The sequence below is a fragment of the Hypanus sabinus genome, chromosome 3, assembly GCF_030144855.1.
Source record: "Hypanus sabinus isolate sHypSab1 chromosome 3, sHypSab1.hap1, whole genome shotgun sequence".
Taxonomy (NCBI): domain Eukaryota; kingdom Metazoa; phylum Chordata; class Chondrichthyes; order Myliobatiformes; family Dasyatidae; genus Hypanus; species Hypanus sabinus.
The window spans coordinates 20,233,825-20,253,067 of NC_082708.1; the positions used below are offsets into that span (position 1 = coordinate 20,233,825).

At 44.0% G+C, this 19,243-nt stretch overlaps 1 protein-coding gene across 2 annotated transcripts in view; it reads right to left on the reverse strand.

The window, feature by feature from the left end:
* Positions 1-19,243, reverse strand: part of LOC132391080 (cohesin subunit SA-2-like) — a 136,219-nt gene that overhangs the window by 19,575 nt on the left and 97,401 nt on the right. For both annotated transcript variants that reach the window (XM_059963804.1, XM_059963805.1), the window contains 6 exons: positions 18,376-18,463; positions 17,322-17,402; positions 15,766-15,858; positions 13,627-13,801; positions 7,901-8,025; positions 3,358-3,459 (listed from right to left, as the gene is read on the reverse strand). In XM_059963804.1, the coding sequence (XP_059819787.1) occupies positions 3,358-3,459; positions 7,901-8,025; positions 13,627-13,801; positions 15,766-15,858; positions 17,322-17,402; positions 18,376-18,463 (664 nt within the window). The remainder of the gene's footprint in view (positions 1-3,357; positions 3,460-7,900; positions 8,026-13,626; positions 13,802-15,765; positions 15,859-17,321; positions 17,403-18,375; positions 18,464-19,243) is intronic.

Sequence of the window (19,243 nt, forward strand, 5' to 3'; positions counted from 1 at the left end):
GCACATCTTGGGAAACAGCCTTCCCTCTATGGACTCTGTCTATACCTCCTGCTGCCTCAGTGAAGCAGCCAGCATTATCAAGTACCCCACCCACCCTGGAGATTCTCTCTTCTCCTGTTTCCCATCAGGCAGAAGATACCAAAGCCTGAAAGCACATATCACCAGGCTCATGAACAGCTTCTATCCCACTATTAAAGACTATTACATTAATCTCTGGTAAGTAATACGGACTCTTGATCTGACAATCTACCTTATTATGACCTTGTTTATCTGCACTCTACTCGCTCTGTGGCTGTTACACTTTATTCTACAATATTTTTCTCTTTTACTTTGTTCTACCTCAATGCATTGTGCAACGATCTGATGCCTATGAACAGTTCACAAGACAAGCTCTTCACTGTTTCTTGGTACCTGTGGCGATAATAAACCAATTTCAATTTCAACCTGCATTTTTATGAGAAACTTTAACTAAAAAGTAAAGAGCAAATAGAAGTTGAAATTTGGCATTGCCAGCACTGGCTGAGTTTAAAGCTTAGTTAATTTATTTTATCTATTTATTTAGTGATAGGCCCTTCCAGCTCTACGAGCCACACCACCCCATCAACCTTACAACCTTGATTAACCTGAACCTAATCACAGGGCAATTTATAATGACAATACATCCCTTTGGACTGTGGGTGGAATCCAGGGACGGTCCATGCATCCCACAGGGAGGAGATACAGAGACTTCATACAGGACAGCGCTGGAGTTGAACTCCGAACTCCGGAATGCCCGAGCCGCAACAGCACTGCGCGAACCACTACGCTACAGTGGCGCCCATTGACTGCACCAAGCCAGGATGTGTTTCAGAACAAGGACCTGCAAATCTCAGAAGCAATCAAGTTGCATGGATAACAGGTAAAACAGCCAGTCACAAACACAAGGAATTTGGCAGGTCAGGCAGCATCTAAATTAATAAGCAGCCGGCATTTTGGGCTGAAAACATCTGTCATTTAGAGGATGTGATTCACATGGTCGTACAACAGTACGAGAACAGGCTCTTCAGCCCATCGCGACTGTGCCGACCATAATGCCAATTTAACTAATCCTATCTGCCTGTGCACAGTCCTTCCATCCCCTGCCTGTTCACAAGTTTGTCTATCAAACATTGTTATCGTTTCTGCTGCTAGCACCTCCACTGGCATCGTGCTCCTAGTACTCCAGGTTAAAAAACTTCTCTTGCAAATCTCTTTTGAACTTCCCCCCCCCCCCAACATTAAATCTATACTATTTAGTATAAAGACCCTGTCAATCTACCTTGCTTTTTGTTAAAATAAGTGAAAATCATGTTAAAATTGGACATAAATTAAAAATTGCAAGAATTGTGGTCTACCCTAGCATATATAATATACACATGCACGCACACACACACTTTGCACGGGGCAGCAATGACTCATACCAGAGGACAGCCTTTGAAGGTGATTCGAGGGAAGTTCAGGGGAGTTGTCGAAGGTATACACAGAGACCTGTGGGTGCCTGGAATATGCTGCCCGGCATTCCAGACACCCGTGGCGGTTGAGGCTGACACACTTAAGAAACTCCTATGTAGGCACATGGATGAAGCAAACAAATGGAGGGTTAGGGACACAAGAGATTCTGCCCATGCTGGAAATCCAGAGCAATGCACACAAGATGCTGGAGGAGCTCAGCAGGTCAGGCAGCATCTATAGAGCGAAATAGACAGTCAACGTCTGGGTCAAGACCCATGATCATGAGCTGTGTAGAAGGGAAATTTGCACTGAGAGTAGGCTGAAAGGTCAGCACAATTTTGCGGGCCAAAGGCCTGTACTGAGCTGCATTCCCTGCTCTATATCTCATCAGAAAGTTGCTGAATTACTGTGAGTAGCTTCACTAGATGTTCTAGAGTTTCTGAGCTCCCAGCACCACATATGCAAAGGTGGGTGATGGGAGAATGGACTGCTGGCCTGCTGAGTGATGCTCACATCTCCAGAACTTATGCGACAGAATAGAAAACACTGCAGAGATTTATCCCGTTCTCAGCACAGTAAGTAATCCAGCAAGAAATTCAACTGAGCTCAGTTGTGGAAGTTGAATCAGCAAATATTCCTGCTAGAAAGAAGACGAACAGCCTGTCAGGCTGGTGTGGGCACCTTCAGTCTTTCTCTACAGCCATTTTTTATCCCTTTTTCATTATATAGTCAATTTAAAGTTGTACCTGCTCCCAGATAATGTAATCTTAAACATATGCATATAAAGAAGCCTTTGGATCCTTGGGCCCATGATGGATCATAGACAGCACAAGCCAAAGGGTCTCCTCCCGTCTCTTTATTTCCCTGTAGTCCTGCAACTTGTCCCCTCTCATCAACTCCTCGTTGATTCTTTTTATCTTTAACCTACTCCTTTTTGCTTGTTTTTGATCACTAACCTACACTATTGGATAAATTACAGTAACCAATTAGCATACCAGCAGGCCTGTGGAAAGAAAAAAACATGCAGTCACAAAGAGAACATGCAGACTCCACACAGAAAGCACCTGAATCTGGATCTGTGGGGTGCTGAGGCAGCAGCTCAACCAGCTTGCACACTGGTGTTAGATCACAATGATTGCACAAGGAAAAGAAACCAAGCTAGTGTTCATATCATTGTGCAGGAAAATGATTAGAAAAATACAGCTAACTTCATGTGATTGTTGCTGGTGAGGCCTCACTTGGAGTATTGCGAGCAGTTTTGGGCCCCTTATCTAGGAAAAACTGTGCCAACATTGGAAAAGGTCCAAAGAAGGTTCACAAAAATTATTCCAGGATTGAACAGCTTATCATATGAGGGGTGTTTGATGGCTCTGGGCCAGTACTTAATAGAATTCTGAAGAATGAGGGGTGCCCTTATTGAAAACTATCTAATGTTGAAAGGCCTCAGCAGAGTGGATGTGCAAAAGATGTTTCCAATGGTGAGGGAGCCTAAGACCAGAGGACACAGCCTCAGAACAGATGGACGTCCTTTTAGGGCAGAAATAAGGAGGAATACCTTTACCCAGAGAATGGTAAATCTGTGGAATTCATTGCCACAGGCAGCTGTGGAGGCTAAATCGTTGGGTATATTTAAGGCAGAGCTTAATAGATTCTTGATTAGTCAGGGCATGAAGGGATACGGGGAGAAGGCAGAGATTAGGGCTGAGAGGGAAATGGATCAGCCATGATGAAATGGCAGAGTAGATTCAATGGGCCAAATGGCCTAATTTTGCTCCTATATCTTACGGTTTTACCTAGGGATACACTGCAACTGGGGAATGAACTGCTGCCTCTTTCAACATCAAACATAGTTCAGTGAACCCCGATGATTTCATAAGAGATTCTCACCTGCTTTAAGCAGTGAATCAAAGTCATTGCACACTGTATTTTGTCATTCTGCCTTGTCCTGCTGAGTGTCTCCTTAATGATGTCCCCATAGTCGTTGTAATACTAGTGAGAAACAGACACATTTTTAGATTGGACTTCTGGTACATCTGAAAGTAATAAACCAACTTAATAATCATTTCCTAACTTGTAACACTAAATTCTGCATTGCTTTTCCATTGTATTATCTCAGGGTACTGATGCGATGAAATGATCAGTTTGAGATGGCGTACAAAACAATGTTTTCTTCACTGAACTCTGCTACATGTAACAACAGGAGATTAATTTACCAATTATTTGCTAATTTTATCACTAAATCAACAAAATTAATTATGAAGCCATAGGCAAGGCTGTTTTGTGAATGGGAAAGATGTCCCTGTGCAGTCAGAAATCAAAGTTCTAAGTAAATTTATTAACAAAATACATACATGTCACCATAGACAACCCTGAGATTCATTTTCTTGCAGCCATTTGATCAGCAAAGATCTTTCGTACTCAGCCAGGTACCCTACCTGAGCCCAATGCTTTCTGTGGGTTCACCCTCCCGGAGGATGCTCTCTCGTCGGCCTAAGACTGATATCACAGCATCATCGGGGGCTGTGGATGTTTCTGATGGTTCCTCCATGTTTTGATGGTCAAAGCGAGCATAGAAGGCATTGAGCTCATCTGGGAGTGAATCCCGGTTGCCTGCTTTCGTGTTGTAAGAGCTGATAGAACTGAAGCTCTGCCACAACTGTCAAGCATTTTCATGATTCAAGTTTAGTCCAGAATTGCCACTGCCTGCGAGTTGGCTTTTCGGAGACCTTACCTAGACCTTCTGTAACTTTCTCAGTAGCCAGACTTGAATGTCTCCGATCTGGCTCTCAGCGGATTGTGGATCTCATGGCCCATCCGGGGTTTGGAAAAGACTCTGAATGATTTTTTAGGGACACACTTGTTGATGACTGTTTTTATAAAGTCCATGACAACCATGGTGTATTCATTCAAATCCACAGATGAATCCTTGAACATGGTCCAGTCCACTGACGAAGCAATCCCACAGGTGCCCCGGTGCCACCTCTTTGTTGTCCTCATCTCTGGAGCCCTGCTCCTTAGCCTCTGCCTGTACGCAGGTAGGAGAAGGACAGCCAAGTGATCAGATTTACCAAAATACGGTCTGGGCGTATAATAGTGGACTAGTGTGATGGGACCTCCGATGCTGCAAGTACTATGTTGATGGCAATTGAGCAGGGTTTTCTTCAAACAAGCCTGATTGAAATCCACAACTATGATATGAGATGCATCAGGACGGACTGCTGCTTGTTTGGTGGCAGCATTGTGCAGTATCTCAAGCGCCTGGCTTGAGACGGCCGCTAGTGGTATGTAAACTGCAGTCATGGAGGAGAACTCTCTTGGTCAGTAGAACAGTCAGCATTTGATCATTCAGTGTTCATGGTAGGGGGAACACAAGTATGACAAAGCCAACACATCAGAGCAGCACAGAGAACTTATCACGAAATACACACTTCCACTTTTTCTGAATCAGCAGTTCGATCCATCCTGTGAATCGAGAAACCTTCAGGTCTGATCGCCATATCTAGCATACCCTGAGTAAGCTACCTCTCGGTAAAACACAGAATATAACAACTTCTCATTTCTCTGCAATACACCACCCGTGCCTTTAGGTCCTCAGTTTCCATCTCCAGCGACTGCACACTTGCTAACAAGATGCTGGGTAGAAGAGGGACTCAAACCTCTGCGTTTCAGCTGGGTTAGAGTCCCCCCACCCCCTCCCCTCCTCACCTCTGGCCATGGCGATGAACCTTCATCGGCTTAAAGGTGCTGTACCTGCTGCTTGAGGGTTAAGTTCACTGAGTCCTTCAGAAGCTTGTGAAATCTGTCGTTCATTAAGTCGGTTCAGAAGTACATTGCTTAAAAGGAAATTACAGGCTGCAGACTGCAGTGAGAGTAATTCAAGAGGTATATTCAGACATGTACCCTTTTCCAAGGGTCATTGTAAACCTGAGAAAAGGGAATTCAATTTGGTATCTAATTGTGTTGCTTTTCACTGAGCCAGTGTTCAAATTTGCTTTTTCATTAGGCACCTTTTATTTATCTGAAGACAGATTTCACTGGGAAAACACAAAAGATTGCGCAGATGCTGGAAGTCCAGAGTAACACACACAAAAAAAAGTGCTGGAGGAACTTAGCAGGTCAGGCAGCATCTATGGAGAGCAATATACAGTCAACGTTTCGGGCCAAGACCCTTCTTCAGATCTGGATAGGAAGGGGGAAGAAGCCAGAATAATACAGTGGGGCGAGGGAAAGGAGTACGAACTGGTAGGTGATAGGGTAATTGGTGCAAGCAGGTGAGGAGGAAGGTGGGTGGGTGGGGGCAGGGGGAATGCAGTAAGACGAGGAAGAGGTAAAGGCCTGAAGATGAGTACAAAGCTATGGTAGAATCCTATCTAGATGTAATGTTCACACCAATACCAATTTGCCAAAACTTGCAGAGATTTATGATGAAGGCTGCCTTGTATTCAGTTTATATTTCCTGGAGTGTGCAACAGTGAGCCAACGGAGTAATTTAAAATATTATGTAGCAGATGTACAAAAAACCTCCACCCCCGTGGGGGAAGACTAGTTTGAAGGGGTATAACCACAAGTTCGAAGGTCAGTAATAGTGGGATAGACACAAAATGCTGATTGGCACTTCCATTGTATCCTGGATAATGGAGTACCTGACTGGCAGGTCACAGTTCGTGTGGCTTCAGAGCTGTGTGTCAGACATGGCAATAAGCAGCACTGGGGCCCCACAGGGGACTGGACTGGCTCCCTTCGGTATACCTCAGACTTCACATACAACACTGAGTCGTGTCATCAGCAGAAATTCCCTATTGACTCAGCAATAGTCGGTTTATAAAGGGAAGGAATACAGGGCCCTGGTGGAGGGAGGACATGGTCAAATGGTGCAAGCTGAACCATCTACAGCTCAACATTAGTAAGACAAAGGAGATGGTGAAACACAGCAGACTAGACAATACCTACTGTATTGACAGGAGTAAAGAATAGACGTTTTGGGCTGAGATCCTTCATCGAGACTAGAAAGGAAGGGGGAAAGAAGCCACCTTATTCTGGCTTCGTTAACCCTTCCTTTCCAGCAGTGGTGAAGGGTCTTGACTTGAAACATTGACTGCTTATTCCCCTCCATAGACACAGCCTGATCTGAGTTCACCCCGTATTTTGTATGATTTTTCCTTCTGTTTATGATTCACCCCCACTCTCTACTTTCTGCAGATAACGCTCTCTCCTTGATTCCCTTGTCCATTCATCCCTCTCAAATGATATCCCTCTTGGCACTTACCCCTGCAAGCAGCATAAGAGCTACACATAGCATTTACCTCCTCACCATCGACTCAGCCTGCAAGTTAACCTTCAGGGAACCCTGCACGAGGACTCCCAAGAGCCCTTCCACCTCTGATTTTTGTATATTCTCTCTGTTTAGAAACAGTCTACACCTTCATTCCTTTTACCAAAGTACCTGACCATACACTTCACTACGCAATACTCCACCTGCCACTTCTTTGCCCATTCTCCCAATCTGTCCAAATCATTCTGCAGACCCCCTGCTCCCTCAGCACTACCTGAGCCTCCATCTATCTTTGTATCGTCTGCGAGCGTGACCACAAAGCCATCAATTCTGTCATCCAAGGCATTGATATTTCATGTGAAAAGCAGCTGCTCCAACAGTGACCCTGCAGAAGACCACTGCACTGACTGCTAACTCTCCCTACCTCCCCAGCTGGTCACCCTTCTGCTATCTGAAGCCGGCACTCTGGGTGTGACCACCTCAGTAAAAGTCTCATCTACGAATTTCTTCCCAACTCCTCCTCTCTTTTCTCATTCCCATCCCGGCTCCCCCCCCCCCCCCCCCTTACGCCTTCCTTTCTTCTCATTTACCTATTACTTCCTTCTGGTGTCACTGCCCCTTCTCTTTCTCCTGTGATCCACTCTCCTCTCCTATCAGATTCCTTCCTCCTTCAGCCCTTTACCTTATCCACCTGTCACCTCCCAGCTTCTCACTTTATCCCCCTCCCCCACCACCTATCTTCTCCCTCACCCACCACCTTCCAGCGTGTACTTCATCCCCACCCTCTCCCTTCTTATTCCGGCTTCTTCCTCCTTCCTTTCCAGCCCTGACGACAGATCTCAACTGGAAACGTCGACTCTTTATTCCTCTCCATAAATGTTGCCTGACCTTCTGAGTTCCTCCAGCATTTTTGTGTGTGTTGCTCTGGATTTCCAGCATCTGCAGAATCTCTTTGTGTCTATCCCCTCTGCTCCATGGACACTGGATGTAATCGCTGGAACGCCTGGCCCACTTTAACCTTCTGCAGGGAGACTGCAGCAGTTCAAGGTAGCAGATCACCTCTGCTTTCACGAGGACCGTCCAGGTTGAGTGGTTAACCCTAACCCTGCCAGCGGCATTCTCGTCTCTTATGTGAGTTGATAAAATCAAAATCTTTACCTTGATATACTGTTTGAAGATGTTGGCAGCGATGTCCATCTCCACCACACTGAATACTATCAGCTTACAGAAGGCAGCAAGGAGATTCCTTCTCTTGTGCAAAACACCCACTTTGCCTTCTTCATCTGTAATGAAATCAACAGAACATTACAACACAGGTCCTTCAACTCACTATGTTGTGCTGACCTTTTAACCTACTCTAAGAACAATCTAGCCCTTCCCTCCATTTTTCGATCATTCATGTGCCTAAGGGACTCTTAAGTGCCCCTAATATCTCTATCTCTACCACCACCCCCGGCAGGGCGTTCCATCACTCTCCGTGCATAAGTAATGTCTATGAGTTGTGGCTAATGCAGTAATAGTGTGGTACAGTGCAGAAGCACACCCTTCAGCCTATCTAGTATGTGCCAACCTGTTTCTCTGCCTCGACTCCTATCCACACCTGCACCATAGCTCTCTAAACTCTTCCCCTCCATGTACATATCCAAATGTTGCAATTGAACCCACACCCACCATTTCCTCTGGCAGCTCGTTCCACACTCGATCCAACTGATTAATTTTAATTGTTTTTTCCTTTGCAGTTTAACAATCCAGTATCTGCTTGTGTGTTAAGTAGCTTTTATGCACAGAACAGTTTATAAATGCCTTTAATGGATGTCCAAAGTATTATTCTGGAAGCTCCTTAGCTTCTTTGTTCAGAACAAGTATTTTCTCAATAGTTGATTTTACTACAGTATTAAATAAGTATTTCCTAATTGGACTATTCTTATCTATGGAATATCTAAAAGAGGCTGTATTGTGTCAGCTGCCATCTTCCTTAGGCGTCTCTATTTCATGTAGTAGATGTCTATTGAGTTGAGTTTCAATGCTGAGTCTGGGTTACTCTGCGCCATTAAACTAGACAAATATTTCAGATTTCATATTCAGATTCAGATTTAAATTTGTCATATGTGCATCGAAACACTCACTGAAACGTGTTATTTTTGTTAATAACCAACACACGCAAGGATGTGTTGAGGGTAGCCCTCAAATGTCACCACACATTCAGGAGCAGATTTTGCATCTGTGCTTTGCAAAAATTCCTGTCAAATACAAAGATTCTTATCTCTTGAAAAAGCACAAATACTTCCTCTCACAATTTTCTTGAGCTGTGCTTTAATAAAGTTCCCTTGAACCGTTCATATCCTCTGTTAAATCCAACACATAATGCAAATCTAAACCTTCACCAAAGGATAATTCCATGAGGAAATCAGTCACTCACAAAATAGCTACTGGCAACGAGTCCAATATTACCAACCCCACCACCACCGTTATGTTTTTCACATGATCTCATACAACTGCTGCCCAAAACAAAATGAGATGTCTGTCAGCAGGTTTCAAGTTTCCATCTCCATGGCATTATTGAGGGAGCTTTCTTTAGTACTCACTAATCCATGCCAAGTCAAGACAATAAACTTTATACTGCTCTCCAGATGGAAAGGAAGTTAATTGCAGCAACTTCTGCCCATTCACCAGTGAAAAATCAACTAAAATTCAGCAAAATGGAAAACGGGGGATTCAGTGAGGAGGAAATTGAACATACCTCCCCCCACACCTCTTAATTAATATCTGCATTTCTAGAGCCTCAATCAGCTCCTTTTTTTCTGTTTTAAAACTCTAGAGCATCAGCTCTTTTTTTCCATTTTAATCTCTTGAAAGTTTCTACAGATGAACTGTGGAGAGGATTCTGACTGGTTACATCACTGCCTGCGACGGAGACCTTAATGCACAGGATCACAAGGGGCTGCAGACAACTCCATCATGACCATAATCCTCTCCACTATCAAGGTCATCCTCAAAAGGTGGTGCCTCAGGAAGGTGGTATGCATCATTTAGGATCCTCCCCATCGAGGACATGCCCTCTTTCCATTACTACCATCAGAGAGGAGGTGCAGAAGCCTAAAGACACACACACACAATACTTTAGCTCGAGTTCTTTCTTTTCCACCATCAGATTTCTGAACAGTCAATGAAGCCATGAACACTATCTCCTTATTTTTCGTTCGCACTCTTCATTTATTTTGTTACTTATAATTACTTTATGGCTTGCTGCCACAAAACAAGGAATTTCATGATGTAAAGTTTTATCACATAATAAACTTCATTGTGATTCTAGTTCTCGCTGCCTCAGTGACATAGCCTACATAACCAAACACCCTGCCCACCCCAGACATTCGTTCTTCCCCCCAACTCCCATCAGGCTTCCAAAAGCCTGAAAGCTTATACCACCAGGCTCAAGGACAGCTTCTATCCCATTATTATAAGACTATTGAACGGTCACCTGGAATGGTAGGATGGTGGGGTGAAGGTATGTCTCTACCAAAAGAGGTGTAAAGTGCTCCTTCCCTTCATTGGCCTGCAGGTCACCCTTGGGCAAGGTGTAGCACCTGCCCCCTCTCCCCTCTCCCGATCAGGGTCACGTGAAGCCACGGGAGCAGGTGGTGGATGGTCGTAAGAGCAGCTGGGGCATATCACAAGTTCTGGTTATGTGACCACTGACAGCAGGCAGACAATCACTGCAGAGTATTGATAACAGCTGGGGTCACCCGTCTTGTAAAGACACTGCTCAGAAGAAGGCAGTAGCAAGCCACTTCTGGAGAAAAATTTGCCAAGAACTATCATGGTCACGAAAAACCGTGATCACCCATGTCTTTACGACAAGGCACGTAACGAACAAACCTACTTTGATAAGATGGACTCTTAACCTCTCAGTCTATTTCAGTACAGGTTCTGATTCTGATGCTGGACTTCCAGCAGTTGCAATGAATGAAACCGTGTCTGTTGCCCCAGCCTTGCCCAGCGTAAAGGCCAGCGATCAGAGGGGGTGTGTATCCAGCCACTAACCTGAGTGCCAAGTCCAGGGGCGAAGCAAGAGGTCATCCGCTGTGACATCTGCCCTGCGCCACACCCCGCGACTCCACACTGCAGTGCCGGAGTAGAAAGTGTGAATGCAGCCAGTCAGCAGGTCCCCGGGGATCCACGAGGGAAATCTTACGAAAGGGGTACCATGAAGGGAAATCAGCTGAAGATGTCTACTACCAAAGCGGGCGTTCATTGCTAAATGAATGTCATCTCCACTTTTATTTCAGTTAAAGAACAGTCACAATGCAAATACACCTCTTCCACTGGACCATAATATTTGGAAGAAAAAATGACCTTCTTCAGCTGTGGAAAAATGCAGAACTGCAGCTCTATCATGGACACAACCCTAGCAATGCTGAGGACATCTTTAAGAGGCATCCATCATTAAGGACTCTCACCATAAAGGACATGCCCTCTTCTCTTTGCTACCATCAGGAAGGAGGCACAGGAGGCTGAAGACTCACACTCATTGTTTTAGGAACAGCTTCTCCCCTCCGCCAACAGATTTCTAAACAGCCCACGAACACAACCTCGCTATTTTGGTTTCTTGTTTTGCTCACTATATTTCTTAACAAAACTTTATTAATTTTTTAATGTATTGCACTGCACTGCTGCCAGAAAACAACAAATTTCACGACGTATGCCAGTGATTATAAACTTGATTTCGATTCTGAATTTTTGTCCAGCAACTGGCAGAGATCAGAGGGTAGGGTGGAGTGTGACTGCCATCTTGTGGTTGTTGGACACATTACACAAGACAGCATTTCAAGTGTCTTTTCAAATTTAGTAAGAAATAATTATAATCTTTGTACAAGTTTTGCTGTAAACGGAATACACAAGTCCAAACCATAATAAACTATTCTCCATGTGCCTGGATGAGTGCAACTCAAACAACTGTCAATGAACTCAATATCAACTTGTTTGATCGGTGAAAGAAAACGCTAAGGTATGATTATCCTGCAGGAGTCTGAACGCCTGTCCTGGGGTTAAAGGTAAACCATGAGATTCTACAGATACTGGAAATCCAGAGTAACACATACAAAGTGCTGAGGAACTCAGCAGGTCAGGCAGTGTCTCTGGAGAGGAATAAAGAATCAATGTTTTGGGCTAAGACCCTTCATCAGGACTGGAAAAGGAGAAAGAAGTCAGAAACAGGAGGTGGAAGGAGGGGAAGGAGTACAGGCTGGAAGGTGACAAGTGAAGCCAGGTTGGGGGGGGGGGGGGTGGGATGTGTGCCTGTCTCTAAGTAACACACACAAAGCACTGGAGGAACTCGACAGGTCAGGCAGTGTCTATGGAGGGAAATGAATAGTTGAGAACCTCCCCCAGGATCAGAATCAGCACTACCAGCTCTGATTCTCTAATACACTGTTTACTTCTGCTGATGTGCTGAGTTCCACTATCATTTTGTGTGTGCTCCCCAAGACTTCCAGTATCTGCAGAATCGCTTGTGTTTATTTTCAGCTAGACCTTGCCGTGGACACCAAACCGTGAAATAGTCTTTGAAGGTTTGTACAAAATGTAAGCTCCCTAAATTGAAGGTACGCAGATATACTCACGACAGATAAGCCTCAAACTCCTGTCTTAATTTAGAACAAGGACATTATGGTCAATATCATCCCATTAGAAGCTCAGCATTTCCTGGGATGACAGCCTGCTGCAGAGCGATAGGTCACTTGTTCCATCACAGTTCAAAGTTCAAGGTAAATGTATTATCAAAGTATGTAGCGTACTGTAAAACAGGACTTAGCCACCCTCGAGTTTTAATATGTTTTTAGATGGTGTGGCTTCCACTGAGCCCTGATCTCAACGTCATCGAAGCTGTCTGGGATTACCTGGAGAGACAGAAACAAGCGAGACAGGCAAAGACTACAGAAGAACTGTGGCAAGTTCTCCAAAATGCTTAGCACAACCTGCCAGCCAATTTGCTTATAAAACTGCACAACAGTCTACCTAAGAGAATTGATGTTGTTTTAAAGACAAAGGTGGTCACACCAAATATTGATCTGATATAGTTTTTTTAAAAAAAACTGTTGCTGCTCTATAGTGTTTTTTTGATATTTAGAAACATTTAATTATTTTTGAAAGTATCTTCGCTTTACAGAAATTTTTACATGTGCCTAAGACTTTTGCACAGTACTGTATATGTCATTATATTCTACCCTGAGATTCATTTTCTTGCAGGCATTTACAGTAGAAAAAATATAATCGAATCAATGAAAAGCAACCAATATGCAAAAGAAGACAAACTGTACAGACAAAACAAATAGTGATAATAAATAACTAATACTGAGAACAAGAGGTGCAGGATCCTCGAAAGTGAGTCCATAGTTTGTGGAAACAGTTTAGACTTGAGGTGTGTTAAGTTATCCACAATGATTCAGGAGCCTGTTGGGTGAAGGGTAATAACTATTCCTGAATCTGGTGGTGTGGGACCTAAAATTTCTGTACCTCCTTCCTGATGGCAGCAGCGAGTGGAGAGCATGGTCTGGATGGTGGGGTCCCTGAGGATAGATACTGTTTCTTTTTCTGCAAGCACTCCATGTAAATGTGCTCAGTGGCAGGGAGGGCTTTGCCCGTGAAGGACTGGGCTGTGTCCATCACCTTTGAGAAGCTTTTCTGTTCTTATACATTGGTGTTTTCATACCATGCCGCCATGCAACCAGTCAGTATACTCTCTACTGTGCATATATAAACGTCTGTTTTGGAAGTTTTTAGATGAAATGCCAAATCTGCACAAACTTCGAAGAAAGTAGAGGTTATTTGTAATGGCTCGCCAGCTCCTGCAAAGAGCCAGCCTACAAACCCCACCATCCCCCACTTGCCGTTGCTGACGTTCTCGCTGTCTTGGGGAACGAACACGTGCTCCATGACAAAGGCCAAAAGCTGAGACTGCAGGGAAGCCTCGGGAACGTAGGGGAAGGACTCGGCATTGTCACCGCCACTGGACTGAACCTCGTGGCTGAACACCAGCAGGAGGTCACAGAGGATCACGAAAGCCTGGCATTGGAAATACACACATTGTTAGTCACTGGGCACACACTCTGACACACACTGGGGGATTCTCCCACCATCCCTGGCCATGCTAATTACATCAACTGAGAACACTCATCAGCCCTCACTGAGGGGCAGATGGTGGAAAGACATCTTCAAAATGGGGTTCCTCAAGAAGGCAGCATCCATCATTAAGGAAGCTCACCACCCAGAACATGCCGGGTTCTCATTGCTACCATCAAGGAGGAGGTACAGGAGCCTGAAGACCCACCCTCACTGTTTTAAGAACAGCTTCTTCCCCTCTACCATTAGATTTCTGACAGGTCCATAAACCCACCCCAAATGATCCACTTTTCAATATTTATTTATTTGAGCCAGAACCCATTGATCAAGGTGCCACAGGACAGTCAACTATCCAGATTTCCCTTGGAGATCCTAGCCTTTAAAGATTACAGTGAAAATCCCAAGAAATTATCAGGGGCCTTTAACGAAACTGGGTAACAAATACGACGTGTTGGAGGAATTCAGCACTTCAGGCAGCACCAATGGAAAGGAAAAAGTAGTCAATGCTTTGGGCTGAGACCCTTCATCAGGACCTGCATAAAGGATCTCGGTCAGAAACAGTGACTATTTATACCACCTGACCTGTTGAGATCTCCAGCATTTTATAAGTATAACTCTGGATTTCCAGCTTCTGCAGAATCCCATGTGTTAAAGAAACTGGGTGTTTGATTTTTTGTCATTTTCTCTGAACACGAATTTATTAGATATGAAAATGGATGTGGGGAAATGGAAGGCAATAGATCAAGTGATGAAATCATGAGGAACAAGTCCAATAGAGTTGGCAAACACGTTAATTCCTCATGAGCCCAAAGTTCATATATTCCTTTCCCTTGTGGGAGGTAGCCAAGGACTAACTCCCAAGCAGGTCAGGAACTAAGTCCTCTGTTGCATCAATGAACCTCACAGATTACAATCATCCCCTGGTGGACTGCTAGAAATGGCAGGAACCACATTGTATCAATGCCTTTTGTGGGCTATGATCTTGGACCTTATCGTTTACCTGTACTGCACTTTCTCTGTAACTGTTGTGCTTTAATCTGCATTGTTATTGTTTGACCTTGCTCCTCTGCAATGCGCCCTGTAATGACTTGATCTGTATGAGCTTTAAAAATACCCAATGTCTTAGGCTCCACAGCCATCTGTGGCAATGGATTCCACAGACCCACCACCCTCTGGCTAAAGAAGTTCCTCCTCATCTCTGTTCAATAGGGACATCCCTCTGTTCTGAGGTTGTGCTCTCGGGTCCTAGACTGCACCACGATAAGAAACATCTTCTATATCTCCGCCCTTCAATACTCGATGACAATGGATGGGTAGTGGGCAATGGTTAGGGGATGGTGATTGAGGGACTATCATTGATGAGCAGCGGCTGGTGGACAAGGATTGGTGAATGATGGTTAATGGACGATGTTGGTGAGCAACTGCTGGTGGTTGACTCTCATCCTCTGATCATCTTCCCTTTGGTGGGAGCTCACATTCACCCTTGTGAATATTGGGAACCTACGTCAAACGTGCTTTAGAAACTGAAAACACAAGAAAGAAGGCAGATGCTGGAAGTCTGGAGCAACACACACAAAACAACAGAAGAACTCAGCAGGTCAGGCAGCATCTATAGAGGGAAATGGATAAGAGTTAAGACCTTCAACACAACTCAAAAAGCCCTGTTTCAATCCATTAATACTTTTATTCTATGGATTGTTGTAGCATAGAAATTATGGGCCAAATGGCCTATTTTCCACAATTCTGTGCAACTTGTAAAGCCTAGAGCAAGGGAATGGGGCCAATCATATAGACCCTTGAAAGAGCTAGCACCTGCATAACGGGCCATATGGCCTCCTTCTCAGTCAACAGCAGGAAAGATTCAGAAAAACAGCACAAAATCTGAAGGTTTTGTTATGCATACTGACCTGCTCTCTGATAACGTCGCTGACATTGGTCAAATACTGTCTGGAAATATAACAGAATCCCCTCATCTGCTTCCCCACGGACTCCTGCATGGTCTACGTAAGAACAAAGCCAACTTTTACACGCCAAAGACAAAGGATAATTTTCCGATATGGGTTGCACTGTCGAGATTTCTTATACCCTGGCCAGGCTATCATGAAGAACTGTATCCACACGTTAAAGGAAGAACATCAATGACTCTCTAACCATAACAACCAGGCGAGGAATACTAGAGTAAACATTCATACGGCAGGCTCCAGTATACAACACTCTGCAAAAGTCCTATACACAGTACTGTGCAAAACTCTTAGTATGGTTTCAGAGAGCCCTTATCTCAACATCACTGAGTCTGTCTGGGATTACCTAGAGAGACAGACAAGGTCTGCAGAAGAACTGTGGCAGGCTTTCCAGAATTCTTGGAACAACCTACCAGCTGATTTTCTGAAAAAAACTGCACGACAGTGCACCGAAAAGAATCAATGCAGCTTTAACGGCAAAGGGTGGTCACACCAAATTCTGATTTAGTTTAGTTTTTTGTTCCTGTTTACTGCTCTTTATAGCAATTTTTTTTTTGATATTTAGAACCTTTTCATATCATTATTTTGAAAGCATCTTTGCTTTACAGATTTGTTTTTATACGTGCCTAAGACTCTTGCACAGTACTGTACATACAGAGGGGCTGCAGTAATCTGAGTGTTAATACAACCGGTGCAGAATATTAGAACGGACAGCATTCTCAGCCTAGTTGAAATCTGGAAGTGAGTCCACATGGGGATGGGGACTGGTCTGTGACATTCTCTCAGAATAAGTTATCAGATTTAAGACGGTTAATTACAATTAATGGACAGAGATTTCCAGGACTGATTGATCACCAGTATTGCTTACACAAAACAAAAACCATTTTGAGATAGTATCAGTGGCGATTAAACGTATGTAGTCCAAAACCTGTCTGGCGTATGGTAAGGGACAACACACCAAAAAATAAATCTCCTCACCTTTACTAAGAAAGACAAGAATCTGCACAGTTAGCCTGTACACCAGGTGCTATTGTAACATTGACGCCGCAGGTCGTCTTTGATTCTATGGATCAGTGTAGCATGAAAACAATGGGCTGAATGGCCTATTTTATACAGCTTTGTGGAGCTTGAAGAATCTAGAGCAGAGGAATGGGATCGATCGAACAGCACTTTGGAAAGGCTAACACAGGAATAACATTCCATTCTCTGATTCCATGAGGCTCCATTCTCTGATGTAGTCAGGGAAGGATTGAAAAGGTGAGCTGTTGGCCATGAATTTAGACAGGTTAATCATTCTGAGTGGATTGAGTAAATAATGGCCAAGTTCAAAGTAAATTTATTATCAAAGTACATACACGTCACTGTATGCTACCCTGAGATTCATTTTCCTGCAGGTATTCACAATAGCACAGAATGAATGAAAAACTACACACACACTGACAAACAACTAATATACAAAAGAAGACAAACTGTGCGATAAATAGGAAGTCGACATACAGTACCTTAGAGGAAATGCCTTCAGAAACTTTGGAGAGTTGCCACATGATGTGAAAGTAGCTACACTTTATTGCCTGAATAATGATCTGCAACATGGGGGAGAAGAGTAATTGTAAACTTTGCCTTTTTAAGTTAAAATAATTAGGGCTTCTATGTTAAATGTTATTTATTATTTATCTATTGAGATACAGCGAGGAATAGGCCCTTTTGCCACCCAGCAATCCCCTGATTTAACCCTAGCCTGATCACAGGACAACTTGCAATGACCAATTAACCTACCAACCGGTACGTCTTTGGACTGTGGGGGGGAAACCAGAGCACCCGGAGGAAACCCATGTGGTCACCGGCAGACTCCTTCTGGGCAGCGGTGGGAATTGAACCCAGCTCACTTGTACTGTAAAGCTACAATGCCGTGTAGTTAAGTACAACATGAAACCATTCAGTTAGCTCATTCAGTCCCAAGTGAGACTTGGTTCTGGAGACTATGAAAAGAGATAGGCACATGGATAAAGTAAAAATGGAAAGATATGTAGGAGGGAAGGGTTAGATTGATAAGGTCTAGATTGGTTAAGGTTAGATTGATATAGTAGGCTATAAGGTCTGCGTCATCAGATGAAGGGCATGACTGCACTGTAAAATTTTATGTTCTGAGAGACACAATGAAGCTTTTGTGATTTGTAATATGGTCAAAGAGGTTTTAAAAATGACTCTCAAAGTTTGTGCAGTATTGCACAACGGGAAGCTCTGACAGACGTTTATAATTTTATTAGAGGCATTGACGGGCAGCTGGCTTCTTTTACACAGGGGTCAAAATGTCTAGCACTGGAGAGCATGTATTTAAGGTGTGAAGGAGGAAGTTCACAGAAGATGTGTACGACAGTTTGTTTTTACAGGGAGAGGTGGTGGCGGGGGTGGCAAAGACGATAGAGGCATTTCACAAGCTCTTACACAGGCACATGAATGTGTAGATAGTTGGGGGGAGGGGTATCGATATTATGTAGGCAGGAGGTATACGTTTAGTTAACCATCTAATTACCAGTTTAATAAGTTGAGACTCACCGGCTCCGGGACATTCCCGTCTTCCAGCCCACTCTTCAGCAGCTTACAGGTGCTGTTTAACAAATTCCACCGAGTTATGTCATGAGCACTGAAGCAGGGAACAGGGAGAGGGAACTCAGGTCAGGAAGAAAATGCACTTTTGAAGATCAAATGAAACTGCAGATGGTGGAAACCTCAAGCAGGGCATGCCGGGAAGATTTAGCAGTTCGGGGCAGCAAAGTAACGCAGCATGGAGCGTAAAGCCCCTCCTACGTTGACACTGAAAGACTGCGTCACTGGCAGGTACACCCTCAGACTGTGTTGGTCATTGACATAAGCAACACAGTTCACTGTATGATTCAATATTTTGATGTGCATATTACAAATAAAGCTCATCTTTAATCTGCGGGAAGAGGAATGGAATCAATTTTTTCACGCGGAAGGTGCATCATCAGAACACTTTAGATCTGAAATGTTAACTCTGTTTCTCTCCCCACAGATGCCGCCTGACCTGCTGATCAACAATGGCTTCCGGCCCGACACCGCAAGAAACTGCAGAGAGTCGTAGACGCAGCTCAGCACATCACAGAAACCAAACTGCCCTCTATGTCCGCCGTCTAGACTTCTCACTGCCTCAATGAAGCAGTCAACGTAAAGACCCCACCCGCTCTGAACAGTCTCTCTTCTCTCCCCTCCCGTCAGACAGAGGATAGAAAAGCCTGAAAGTAGGCCCCTGAACCAGCGTGGATAACTTCACTCACCTCAACCCTGAACTGATTCAACAACCTACAGACACACTCTCAAGGACTCTACAACTCATCTTCTCAGGATTATTAGCTTACTATTTATTTATTTATTTATTTATTAATTATTTGTGTTTTTCTTGTAT